Source organism: Hemiscyllium ocellatum, chromosome 30 (genome assembly GCF_020745735.1).
Source record: "Hemiscyllium ocellatum isolate sHemOce1 chromosome 30, sHemOce1.pat.X.cur, whole genome shotgun sequence".
NCBI lineage: Eukaryota > Metazoa > Chordata > Chondrichthyes > Orectolobiformes > Hemiscylliidae > Hemiscyllium > Hemiscyllium ocellatum.
Window position 1 is genome coordinate 32,397,504 of NC_083430.1, and position 14,065 is coordinate 32,411,568.

Here is a 14,065-nt window from a genome sequence, read left to right on the forward strand (position 1 = left end):
GCTGCATCAGAACATTATTTCAATGAGCCAACACACACTGCAGCACAGAGGAACTATGCAGAGCAAAGGAAAATCACTTTTCCGTATATTCAACAAGAATAGATACCCAATGAACACAGTCCACCGATTTCTCAGCAAAATCTCAAACAAGCAGACAAAATACATCCAGAAACCCTAACCACTCTCTCCTACATCAAGACATCTCAGAAATGACTGCCAGATTACTCAGACCCCTTGGCATTATGGTCGCTCACAAACCCACCAACACACTGAAACAGCAGCTAATGAACATGAAAGACCTTATACAGACAAGAAGCAAATCTAATGTCATTTACAAAATACCGTGCAAGAACTGTTACAAACACTACATTGGACAAACAGGCAGAAAACTAGCCACCAAGATACGTGAACATCAACTAGCCACAAAACAACATGACCCTCTCTCACTAGTATCGTTGCATAGAGAAGGAAGGACTCCACTTCAGCTGGGACAATACATCCATCCTAGTACAAGCCAAACAGAGACATGCACGAGAATTCCTAGAAGTATGGGATTCCAACTGGAATGCTATCAACAAACACATTGAGTTTGACGCCCATCTTCCACCTCCTGAGAAAAATAACAGGAATGACATCTGCACAGGAAGTGACAGCACCAGAGGAAATGACATCATCAATTCAAAGAAAGCCAAACATATAAATAGAAAGCAGGAATCATGAACTGTGTTTCGCCTGTCAGCCCACTGAAAATGTTACATAGTAGGGTGACGAAACGTCTGGAAATGAACCTTCCAGCTCAGTGAGCAAACCTACATCCAGAACCTCAACCTGAGCTACAAATCTTCTTAAAACTCGCTAAGACATGGTTTGATTAGGAATAATCAGCATGACTTTGTGAGTGGGAGATCATGCCTCACAAATTTGTTCTCTGATGAAGTGATCAATAAGTTGACAAGTGCAGAGCAGTAGACATAGTCGATATAGATTTCAGTAAGGCCTTTGAGAAGTTTCCACATGGTAGACTGCTCCAGAAGGTAGGATCACATGGAATCCAGGGCTAGCTGGCAAATTGGATACAAAATTGGCTTGATGGTAGGAAGCAGAGGGTAATAGGGGAAGGTTGCTTGTTGGTTGGAGACCTGTGACTAGTGGAGTGCCTCAGGGGCTGATGCTGGGCCCATTATTGTTTGTAATTTATATCAATGATTTGGTTGAGAATACAAATGGCATGATTAGTAAGTGGTATCGTGGACAATGAAGAAGGTTATCAGAAATTGCAGCAGCACCTTGATCAGTTACAGAAGTCGGCCGAGAAATGACAAATAGAGTTTAATATACATAAGTATAATGTCTTGCATTTGGAAAGCAAAGTCAAGGCAGGAGTTTCACGGTGCATGGTAGGGCCTCATGGAGTACTGGAATAGAGGGATCTTAGAGGTCAGGTGCACGGTTTTCTGAAAGTGGAGTCACCGTAGACAGGGCAGTGAAGAATGCTTTTGTCATACTGGTCTTCATTAGTCAAAGAAGTATAGACATTGGTAAGTTATGTTGTGGTCATATAGGACATTGGTGAGGCCATACTTGGAATATTGTGTTCAGTTTTGGTCACCTTGTTAAAGGAAGGATGTTATTAAACTGGAAAAAGTGCAGAAGAAATTTACGAGGATGTTGCCTGGATTCAGTGGTTTGAGTAATAGGGAGAAGTTGTACAAGCTAGGACATTTTTCTTTCGAGCATAGAATACTGAGAGGAGACCTTAGAGAGGTGTATAAGATCATGAGAGGCATGGATAGGGTGAATGCACTCAGTCGTTTTTCCAGGATCAGAGAATCGAGGATGAGAGGACATCAGTTTAAGGTTTGAGGGAAAGAGGGGATATAGGACAAGTGCAGGGAAATGGAGTTAGTGTGGAATGACATTTTAGTGGGCATGGACCGGTTTGGGCCAAAGGGCCTGAATCCATGCTGTTGGATTCTATGACAGTATAACTCTAACTAGCCATCACTTCACAGAACAATCAGCTACTTGTCAGTTGGATCTCATTTTGTACACACTGCCAGGCTCCAGTTCATCAACTCAATATCTCCCCACTTGTTGAACAAACAACCAGGTAAAGAGCAAATACAATAAGTGGTTGTTGCTCATTTTTCAGAAAGTGCAACAGTTCCTTTCACAATCCTTCATTTGTAAAATAATCCTTTTCCCATTTCAGTCCACATTCAACAGTACATACAATGAAAAAGATACACACTTCTCGGTACCAACATGTCAATTCTGATTCGTGCTCAAAGACAATCAAAGCTCTCTAAATAACATATTTTCCCAGTCATTTACCATGGAAAGATAAATGCAGACTTTTAAAAATGATTTTGCACCAAAGTCATGAATTTAATGCCATCCCCACTTTATATTTCATCTGCCATGATCTTGCATTACTTGTCCATATCTTTTCATAACCTCTGAGTAACGTCCCACAAGTTACTTTCACAATCACTTTAATATTCTGAGTAAATTTAGATTTCTTATGATATTAGAAACTGAGATCCCAATGTTGATCCATGTTATATTCCTCCATGTTAGAGCCTGCAATCTCAAAAAATGACCGATACATCCCTTCTCTGTTTTCCAAATTCCAACCCTTTGCCTGAAAGGGAATTAATTTCAGGTACTCAATTGTACCTACAAATGTTTAGGCAATGTAAGAAATACATCACTGAGGACCATGAATGTTCAAGGTGCTCAATCACAACCAAATGATTTATCGGCATTTTTCTGCCAGTAGAAATAAGGGTTGGAACAGAAAAAAAACTTCACACTGATTTATACTGACCTACTTATTTCCTGTGATGTACAGCATTACTCACCTTCTCTATAAAATCTGCCATTGACATCATTGTACAGATCTGGTGTAGCATGACAGCTTGTTGCAGGGTTTTGTTTCATATATTTAAAGGCTTAATGTTCCAAAATTGACTCCAAGGTTTCTCCATCCATTCTTTTTTGAAGGAAAAATGCATTTTTTCTACCACAATTCTGGGATCCTTTCACAAATTAAAATTAACACGAGGTGACTCAATTATAAATCAGAACTATAAGTCCATTCTAACACATTGATCCCTTTCAGTAGTGAAAGCCCTACCTCCTCCAACTCCAGGTACAAGTTCCCACCACTATCCCTGATCAGCCTTAACCTTACTCTGGCCATGCTCTTGTTCCTCACATAAATGTAGAATGCCTTAAGGTTTCCCTTAATCCTACATACTAAACCTTTTTCATGTTCTCCTAACTGCATTCTTCTGTTCCTTCCTGGCTATCTTTTAACCATCTAGAGCCCAGTCTGAACCTTGCTTCCTCAACCTTGAGCAAACTTCCTTCTTGCTCTTCACTAGATGTTTCACATCCCTTGTCATCCAAGGTTTTTTCAACCTACAATCCCTTCCTTGCCTCAGTGACACAATCCTGTTCAACACTAAAAGCAAGTGCTCCCTAAACAACCTCCACATTTCTGTCATGTATTTCCCTGAGAACATCGGTTCCCAATTTAGGCACCCCAGGTCCTGCCTAATAGCATTATAATTTCCCCTTCCCCAAATAGATACCTTCCCATTCCATCTGCTCCTGTCTGTCTCCATGAGTATAGTAAAGTGATTGCTATCATCCATAGCTGAGATCTCTATCATGCAAGTGCTCTCTCACCAAGAGATCTGACAGCTGGCATGGTTCGTTGCCAAGCATCAAATTCAATATGGCTACCCCTTTATTCAGCCTATCTTCATATTGCGTCAGGAACATTTCCTGGACACATCTGACAAAACTTGCTCCATCCAAACTATTTGAACTAAGGAAGTTCCAATCAATAGTACAGGAGTTAAGTCACCGTGACAACAACCCTGTTATTTTTGCACCTTTCCAAAATCAGCCTTCCAATTTGCTCCTCTGTGTCTCTGTTGCTGTTGGAGGGTCTGCAGAAAACTCCCAATAAAGTGACTGCTCCTTTCCTGTTTCTGACTTCCACCTAACTAGTAACTCGATCAAACCTCTTCAGCATTTCATTACCATTTTTCCATTTTCCTTTAACACTTCTCTGCCCAGGTGAAATTTTCCCAGTACCCTGAGCCTCTTCACTTCATTACATTTTGGCGTCCACAGCATCATTCTCTCAATGACCAAAATTAAGACCTAAATCTGTTCATGATGCTGTAACTGGAAGCTGGGGTTTTGTGTGTGCATTAATCCTGACTTCATCAATATTCCTTTCTACAGACTCCCAACATTCTACCTACAGTGTCATTGCCCGACCGATTGTCTCAGCATCAGTCCTGGAGATGAAATGATGCTGTAAGACATGAAAGGGATCACATGCCAAACTTTGACAACTCTCCCACTGCCATCAAACAATTGGAGGGAGCTGAATGATGGGAACATGTCAAGATGCTGCATGTTAGCTTTGGATTGACCATCAGCTACAGAAGTGGTGTCCATTTCCTTAAGGTCTTTCTGCATCTTACATTTCGCATTGAACTCAATATCTATTTACACAACAAGGCAGCCCAGTAATTTATCAATGTGAACACCTTGTGATTTGAACTGTGGAAAGGCTGTATCTTTTTTTTTATTTTTCTGTATTTTTAATTGTGGACCGAAATAGAAAAATAACTGTTGAAAAAAAAACAAGGAATCATAGAATCCTTACAGTGTGGATTGCTGCACTTTTTAATTAAAAGGTAAGTTACCTAACACTCAGTTCAAATACTGTTTACACAGCTGCTTGTGCAAGCAATTCTAAGCTGTGGTAAAGATGAGCTGGAGCCAAGGGTCTGTGTGGAATGGAGCTTCAATTGACAAAGAGTAGCTGAATGGTCCATGGATTAGAGACCAAATTACAAACACCTCCTGCTGAACAACAACTATGTGATGGGTTTTTGGGTGAATGTCTGTGAGTGAGAATATTTAGACAGAAGCCATTGTACCTCTGAAGGGAATGAGTTGTCCTTCGCAGTGCAATAAAAAACCTCAAGGCCACAGAAAATCAATTTATTTCTTCTCACCAGTTGCTGTAAGCTATGATTCATAAGCAGTAAGTCAGAGACTTCATAAGTGCGAACCAGTTGCCCTGTTGTTCTTGAAAGCAAAAGAAAGTACCTGGAGAAGAAAGTTTCAGAAGTGACAGGATTTGACAAACCAGTAAGTTCATCATAGTAAACTTTGTGGATAGGGACCACTGAACCGCCTCCTACTCTTTGACACTACCATGGCATATATTTTGTGTCTGTCTGTGTTCTATGTCCATGAATTGGGAGCTTTAAAAAGGGGCCATTTAAGATTTTAGCTAATAGAATTCATGATTGTTCATAAACCGTAGTGAGAATCCATGAATTTGTAGTAAATAGTCATTCTTGTTCAATACAGAAACCGAGTTTATACTTTCTGTCAACTTGGGCGTAACAGACCAGTAAATTGTGAGATTCTGCATCATTTGTAAAATCTTTAATTTTTGTATTGCCTCTGGAACAACGGAGCTTGATTTCCAGTGTGCTACCGCAGTGAGGAGTACAAACTCAATGCTTGTCTTTCCCACAGGCCTCATGTGCTGATTTCCCAAATTTTTGAAGATTGTCTCTGAAAAGATACAAATTTCATTGAATTGCTAATTTCAAAGTGTGAACATATAATATTAACACTGGCAAAATGATTGGGGGTGTTAAGGCTGGGAGGGTGGTGGTGTTGGGAAGCATTGGCATTGGTGGAGGTTGGAACAAGGACAGTGGCAGGAGATACCTCAAGGTGTATGCAGTAGTTAGAGTAGCATTGGAGGCCATTATATGCTAGGGAACATGGAGCAGGGATACAACTGACAGTGACCACAATTGTGGCCTCCACAGTTCATGCTCCAAGATGTTGTTTGAGTATCATCAAAGTTCCTCCTGCATAACGTCACCAGGTACCTGCTCTGATATCCCTGTTGAGATTTCTCAACATTTAGCTTATTTGGTGTGTTCACTAAGATAGAAAGCTGAATATTATTTAAGTTAGTTGTGTCTATAATAAGGTGTTTAAAAATTCATAATTCCCTTAATTGGCAAATCACTGTTGCCAAGCAAGAAACTCAACTTTCTACTCAGCTGAGTTTCATAAATGGACTGAGACTCTCCCAAGAGAAGGATTGACTTTGTCAAATGTCTTGTCCAATTCTGCTCAGCCTCTTCATCAGAAACCTCTTCATGTTCTTCAAACTGTGCATTGAGGTCTATGTTCAGGCTGAGAATAAGCGTTTATTTCAATTCTATCACCATATGCCTTGGAGTATGGTAACCTAAACATAATTTGGCAGTCTCAAATAACATCATCGCCTCATCTTCACCGTGAAAAAGTTTCCACGGTCCCCAATACCTCATCTTCACCATGGAAAAGTTTCCCCGGCCCCCAACGCCTCATCTTCAGCATAGAAAACTCAACCACTGAACTCATTCCTACCTACCTCAACACTGTCCTATCTAGGGGGAGTCCAGGAACTCCCCACATCCGTTCGAGACACCATCCATGCCCTCCACCTCCTCCAAGACTTCCGTTTCCCCAGCCCCCAATGCCTCATCTTCACCATGGAACCAATCCCTCTACACCTCCATCCGCCATGACCAGGGCCTCCAAGCCCTCCGTTTTTTCCTCTCCCGACGTCCCCAACAGTACCCTTCCACCGACACTCTCATTCGTTTGGCCGAACTGGTCCTCACCCTTAACAATTTCTCCTTCGAATCTTCCCACTTCCTCCAGACCAAAGGGGTAGCCATGGGCACATGTATGGGCCCCAGCTATGGCTGTCTCTTTGTTGGCTACGTAGACCAGTCACTCTTCCGTAATTACACCGGCACCACTCCCCACCTCTTCCTCTGCTACATTGATGTCTGCATTGGCGCCACCTCGTGCTCCCGCGAGGAGGTTGAGCAATTCATCAACTTCAACAACACATTCCACCCTGACCTTAAATTTACCTGGACCATCTCTGACACCTCCCTCCCCTTCCTGGACCTCTCCATCTCCATTAATGATGACCGACTTGACACTGACATTTTTTTACAAACCCACCAAATCCCACAGCTACCTGGATTACACCTCTTCCCAACCTACCTCTTGCAAAAATGCCATCCCGTATTCCCAATTCCTCCGCCTCTGCCGTATCTGCTCCCAGGAGGACCAGTTCCACCAAAGAACGCACCAGATGGCCTCCTTCTATAGAGACCGCAATTTCCCTTTCCACGTGGTTAAAGATGCCCTCCAATGCATCTCGTCCACATCCCGCACCGCTGCCCTCAGACCCCACCCCTCCAACCATAACAAGGACAGAACGCCCCTGGTACTCACCTTCCATCCTATCAACCTTCACATAAACCAAATCATTTGCCGACATTTCCACCACCTTCAAAAAGACCCCACCAGCAAGGATATATTTCCCTCCCCACCCCTTTCCGCCTTCCGCTAAGACCGTTCCCTCCATGACTACCTGGTCAGGTCCACGCCCCCCTTCAACCCACCCTCCCATCTTGGCACCTTCCCCTGCCACCGCAGGAATTGCAATACCTGCACCCACACCTCCTCCCTCATCTCCATCCAAGGCCCTAAAAGAGCCTTCCACATCCATCAAAGTTTCACCTGCACATCCACCAAAATCATTTATTGTATCCATTGCTCCCAATGCGGTCTCCTTTACACTGGGGAGACTGGACACCTTCTAGCAGAGCGCTTTAGGGAACATCTCCAGGACACCCGCACCAATCAACCACACCACCCTGTGGCCCAATATTTCAACTGCCCCTCCCACTCTGCCAAGGACATGGAGGTCCTGGGCCCCCTTCACCACCACTCCCTCACACCAGACGCCTGGAAGACAAACGCCTCATCTTCTGCCTCGGAACACTTCAACCCCAGGGCATTAATGTGGACTTCAACAGTTTCCTCATTTCCCCTTCCCCCACCTCACCCTAGTTCTAAACTTCAAGCTCATCACTGTCCCCATGACTTGTCCTACCTGCCTATCTTCTTTTCCACCTATCCACTCCACCCTCCTCCCTGATCTATCACCTTCATCCCCTCCCCCACTCACCTACTGTACTCTATGCTACATCCTCCCTACTCTCACCCTCCTCTAGCTTATCTCTCCACGCTTCAGGCTCTCTGCCTTTATTCCTGATGAAGGGTTTTTGCCTGAAATGTCGATTTTACTGCTCCTCGGATGCTGCCTGAACTGTTGTGCTCTTCCAGCACCACTAATCCAGAATCAAATAACATCATGGCAAGGCCTGTGGCAGTCTGACCATCCTCATTTTCCATAACTCACCTCAGCATCTCTTTTACTAAAGGATGTCTTGGATTTCCTTGAAATGACTTCTTTTCACACAAATAGTAACTTGTTGAAATATTTTTACTGCAACTCACTTCAATTTTCTAGTCTTGAAGGATGCATTCAATCTGTTTTGAATCTGTGCCAACTTTAGAGGGTGAAGTCTATAAGAATGTTGTTTAATGGGAACGGCATTTCCTATAAGTGCATCATGCGTAATTAGAATAGTACTTCCCACCTTTTTCCCACATACCTCCCCATGTGATTGTAATAATTCTTCCAGTTCAATTTTCCTCTGGAAGGTAACTCAATAAATTATTACAGTTATTGAGACTTTCCTCATTGTTCAATTTGCTTAGAGGAATGTCCAATTCAGATTTATCTGTACTTTAGTTCTTCTTATTTTAGGAATGCATCACAAAGTGTTATGATTCAGATCAGGAAATCAGTAACTGATACTGATAAACTAAAACTAAATTCCTGGTCCAGTGGGAGAAAATCAGGGCAGACAATCCCAATCATGTAATTGCTAATTACACACTGATTTTAGTAATCTCTGTGAAACAGACAGATAAAACTAAATTAACTTAGTCTGCCCACACCGGGTGTGCTGGCCGCCATATTTTCATGATTATTGCACAGTTGAAACTTGGCCAAGATAGAAGGTTTTGTGGATTGCACTGGAGAGTGAGGTGAGGGCTTAGCCTGTTATTTCAAGTGCCCGTCTTAAACTTCATGCTGTCATGTATTTAGTCCCTTTCAACCTTATCAGATTTGAGTCTCCCCTTGCCTGGAAATTTATCCTTGAATTTTCCCAAAACCTTTCAGGGGTTATGATCGTTTATGTCAGACATACTACAGGCAATATAAATGTAGAGATGTTGTAATGCCAACAGCAAGCTGAATCGCGGAATATTTCTATTGATGATTGTGTTGTGTCCAGCACCACATTGTCGGCTAGATCAGAATATGGCAGTGTGTTTCCTTCCAGAACACATTAGGAAAACAATTGGATTTTTATGTCAATCAAATTAATTTATGGTTATTGTTGTGACTTTTTTTTATCCCAGTGTTATTCATATTTTTGAAAAAACTGATTCAAACCCAAAAATTGTCTTGATGAGATTTGAATGCACGATCTCTATTCATCCTGACTCTGAGATTACATGCGCAAGGTAATTCTTTCTGTGAGGATGAAATCAAGAGAGATGTTGTAATGAATGGCTTCTCTGTTATTGCAGTTCTGTGAGATTATCCAACGTCAAAAATTACTCCAAACTACAGCAGACACCACAAGCAAAGATAAGTTTAAAAAGAAAACTCACAAGCAGACCAAAACAACCAATCAGCTAAATACCAGTTTCAGAAAAAAATCTTTATTTCTTAATGTGATAAGATATTTCAACAAGTTACCACTTGAGTGAAGACATTTCAAATTAATCCAAGACATCCTTTGATAAGAGATGCTGAAACAAGTTAAGGAAAACGAGGATGATGAGACTGCCACAGACCTTGCCATTGTGTTATTTGAGACCACCACATTATATTCAGGTTACCAAGACAAATGGGGATAGAATTGAAAGAATGCATTGTTTCAGCATGGACATGGACCTCAATGCACAGGTTGGAGAATATGAAGAGGTTTCTGATGGAGAGGTTGAGGAACAAGAGGAGGAGAAAGAAGATGCAGAAGAAGACATTGCAGAGGAAGATGATGAAACAGAAGAAAAACACACCGAGGAATCCACTGATGTAAACGATTAATCATAAGGAATTGGATGGCTGAGATTTACACTAAATGGGGAAGTGTAATATCCTGAGACAAGAGACCATTATACAGAATGAAGAAACAATTAACTTTATCCCTATTAAAGGTCTGGGAGGGCAACTGTTTTGTCTGTTACTTGTTTTCCTTGCAAATTTGGAACATTAAAACTGACTTTCTTGTGAAACTTGTCATGTAAATCTTTGGATTTCTCCCAGTGCCACATGCTCACGAGGAGAGGAATAGCCAAATAGAATAGACAATATGTGGCTAAAGAACAGGAACAGGATGGAGGCTTTATGATCCATAATCACACTGGTTTCTGCCTGTGGAAGGTGGGACCTATGCAAGTCTGACAGGACGCATCAAAACTGAAACGGGGACACCATCCTTAAGGGAGGTTAGAATGTTCTTGGAGGCAGGTTGCTGCTTCAATAGGGAGTGAAGTGCAGACAAGTATAGAAGAAGATGGTGCAGTGGTAGTAGCCCTATCTCTGAGCCAGAAGCCAAGGTTTAAGTCCTATCTGTTCCAGGGGTGTCTCATAACACCTCTGAGCAGGTTGATTAGAATTTTTTTTTATTAATAAAGTATAATCAAGTTAATCCAGAGAGATGTGCAAATATAGTCATTTTAAGGCATTTTGAAGCATGGCAAGGCTGCATGCCATTTATTTTTTATTGCAAAGTGTCTGCACAATTTAAAATAGTAATCTTGGTCCCACACTGCTCTCCCTTAAACTGTATGTAACGTTCAATCATATTCTGGTTGCTGCTACTCAGGAGCACTTTCACCATGAAGTTAGTAGTTAATTCCATCTCATGTGGACACCAACTGAGAGTAAAGCTATCCCATCAAAATAATGGACCATGTCTACGAGGAGCTGCACTTCCAATCACAGGCTGGTTCTGTCTTGCAAACATGGCAAAGAAACAGTCTGCAATCGGATCATCAGTGACGTGAGTGGGAGCAGTCAGTAAGGCTGCCAGGCAGAAGACTGTGGCAATGGAAGATGAGGCCAGGGGCTGGGGAGCAAAGCTATCAGTCCTGGGGTCTGGAGGGAATGTAGCTGCAGAGTGGCTGGTGTTGCTTAAGTAGAAGCCTGAGGTTGCTAAAGTATGCCTGTTGTCACATGCCAATTTAAATACTGTGGCGCAAAGGAAATTAATGATTGTGGCTTTAAGTTCACTAGAGTAAAGTTACTTTAGGATATTGTTGAAAACTTTTAATTCTGAGAGCCCAAATATACCAAAGATCAGCAAAAATATCCCATGCATTAAGAGAAATCAAGAAGTTACTTTGTGACCTTATCACCTCAGAAAGGAGTTAGTGAGCATGAGAAAGGAGCCCTTGCAAAAAGTAGCCCATAAAACACAAAACGTTACCGTGAAGAAAATCTCAAGAGAAGTCCTTGAAAAATAAAATATTTTGACACTTCAGAGAAGTGTTATCTGCAACTTTGGACAAAGCAAAGAAATACTCTATAAATGGTCCTGAGAAGTTTAGACCAATAGAAGGACATTAGAGTGCTTATCCACAGGTTCCAAAAGATATCTGGGCAGTTGGTAAAGTGGTTAAGAAGGGATGCAGGATATATTTCTTTATTATTGGGGGGAGAATGTGGCACAATGAAAATATCACTTGTTGAGAAATCCAGAGATGCAGGCTCATGTTCTGAGGACATGGGTTAAAATCTGATTATGGCAGCTGGTGAAATTTGAATTTAATATCATTTGAAGTTAAAAACTCATCTAATGGTGGCCATGTAATCATTGTTGATTATTGTAAAATCCACCTGGTTCACTAATGTTGTTGAGGGAAGGAAATCCATCATCTTTATCTGGTAGCCTACATATGACCCGAAATGCACAGTAACATGGTTAACGCTGAAGTAGCCCAGAAAACCAATCAGTTCAGGAGTTGTAAGGGAAAGGCAACAACTGCCAGCTTTACCAGGTTTGGGATACGTGAGGGACAATTTTGAGAAAAGGGTTTATTGAGGAAACGGAAAGCTAATAACTAATTCTCTGAAATTGTTATGTCTCGAGACAAAATGAAATGCTTAGTTCCAAGAAAAAAATTCTTGTTTAATGCAAAGGGAAATGAATACAAAGGAGGAAGATCATTCTTCAGTTATACCGGCTATTGGTCAGGCCATATTCAAGTACTGTTATAGTGTTGGTCACCTTATTTCAGGAAAAATACAGATACATTGGAAACAGAACAGAGAAGGTTTACCAAAGTAATGCCTGGTTTCCTGAGCAAACACTGAGGAGGATGGACTTGATCCAGTGGAGTTTCAAAAAATAAGAGCTAATTTGATTGAACCATACAAGATCTTGAAGGATCTTGTCAGGTTTGATGCATAATGGATATTTTTCAGTATGGGAGAATTTCAAATTAGAAGTCTTTGTTTAAAAATGAAAGGTAGCTTGTTTGGAATTCTCTTCCTCAAAAGACAGTGGGTGCAGTGTCTTTGAATATTTTTAAGTCAGGGATGAATGGATTCTTCATGAATAAGGGAGGTGAAAGATTATCATGGTTAGGCAAGAACATGAGTTTGTGGTGACAATCAGATCAGGTACATTTTTATTAAATAGAGCAGACTTGAAAATCTAAAATGCAGACTTCTGTTGCTGCAACTTCTTTGCATGCCCTTATAGGATACATCGGGAAAACCTCGATAGAAATTCATTGGAGAATCACGCAGTTTGCAATTTTAAATGACAAATTATTTGGGAATGAAGTCTAATCAGTCACATATTGTCAAACTTCAGAGGGAAGTCTCCCATTTTCTCCTGGTAGATGGAATCAAACCACTCATTCTGAGACACAAGAAAGTGATTCTTCCAGTCTCCAGTAATTCCTGAAAGCAGATAATCAGATTAAATATTTAGTGAAATGTGCTCGACACATAGACACAGTATATAGATAAGCATAAATTTGACATTAGTAACAGATTATTCATCTGTTATTAACAGAATTATGCATTTATAATGTTGCACATCAGTTCAAATCTGAATCAGAAACACAGATTGAATGGTTCTGTGAAAGACCATTACTATTGAGGCCATGATTGGAATTGCAACTTTGAAAAGCCTGGGGCATCAAAATTATTATATCCATGGAGTATCACCAGGGATTTCCTGAGATGGCGTCTTTGTGTGTGTAATGTTACTGTACGAAGTATTGGAGTTTGGAATCACCCCTATGGAGTCCAAATAAAGATCTATTGTGAAACCATTCCCGCCTAATTTGAAACATTGAACATTAATACTAATGCTGTTTTTCTGTTAAGCAACTTTGTTTCTCTATTTTAGGTAAAATCTATCGCAATTTCAGATACTCACCGTAAACTAGAAGCATTTAAAAAGTCTAAGACAACATTCAAGGTTTATGTAAAGTTTTGTCACTCGGGTTCCAGTTCGTGTGGTTGTGGGTATGTTTGTCGAAAGTTGATTTGCAGGTGTTTCGTTCCCTGTCCAGGTAACATCTGCAGTGCTTTGGATCCTCCTCTGCTCTACTGTGTCTTCTGGGTTCTATTTTGTTTCATTTCTGCTGATTCCGTTTGTTCATTGTAGTGGCCGGTATATTGGGTGTAGGTCGATGTGCTTGTTGATAGAGTCTGTGGCTGAGTGCCATCCTGGCCACGACAACATACAACCAGAACCAGCAACGAGTAGCAGCAGAAACGGAGCCAACTAAATTCCTGAAAGCACAGTACAGCAGAGCTTCACAGGAGGCACTGAAGATGTCGCCTAGACAGGGGACAAAACGTCTGCAAATCAACTACCCAACTCAACGAATATGACCACATCTAAGAAACCATCCTTGAAGACCATTAATGGTGAGAATGCACTATTAAGCCAATTATTATTACATATTTTCTATTTTTTAAACTCCTTCTCAGTAAAAATAAGGGCTGAATAGATACTAATCTTTCAAGCAACCATAAAGCTGATATGTA

At 41.2% G+C, this 14,065-nt stretch overlaps 1 protein-coding gene across 5 annotated transcripts in view; it reads right to left on the bottom strand.

Annotated features, from left to right (window-relative positions):
* Nucleotides 1–9,689: 9,689 nt before the first annotated feature.
* LOC132830079 (amine sulfotransferase-like) overlaps nucleotides 9,690–14,065 on the bottom strand; it is a 34,057-nt gene continuing 29,681 nt past the window's right edge. For all 5 annotated transcript variants that reach the window (XM_060847550.1, XM_060847553.1, XM_060847554.1 and 2 more), the window contains one exon: nucleotides 9,690–12,964. In XM_060847550.1, coding sequence (XP_060703533.1) covers nucleotides 12,855–12,964 — 110 coding nt within the window. In that variant the 3' untranslated portion in view covers nucleotides 9,690–12,854. The remainder of the gene's footprint in view (nucleotides 12,965–14,065) is intronic.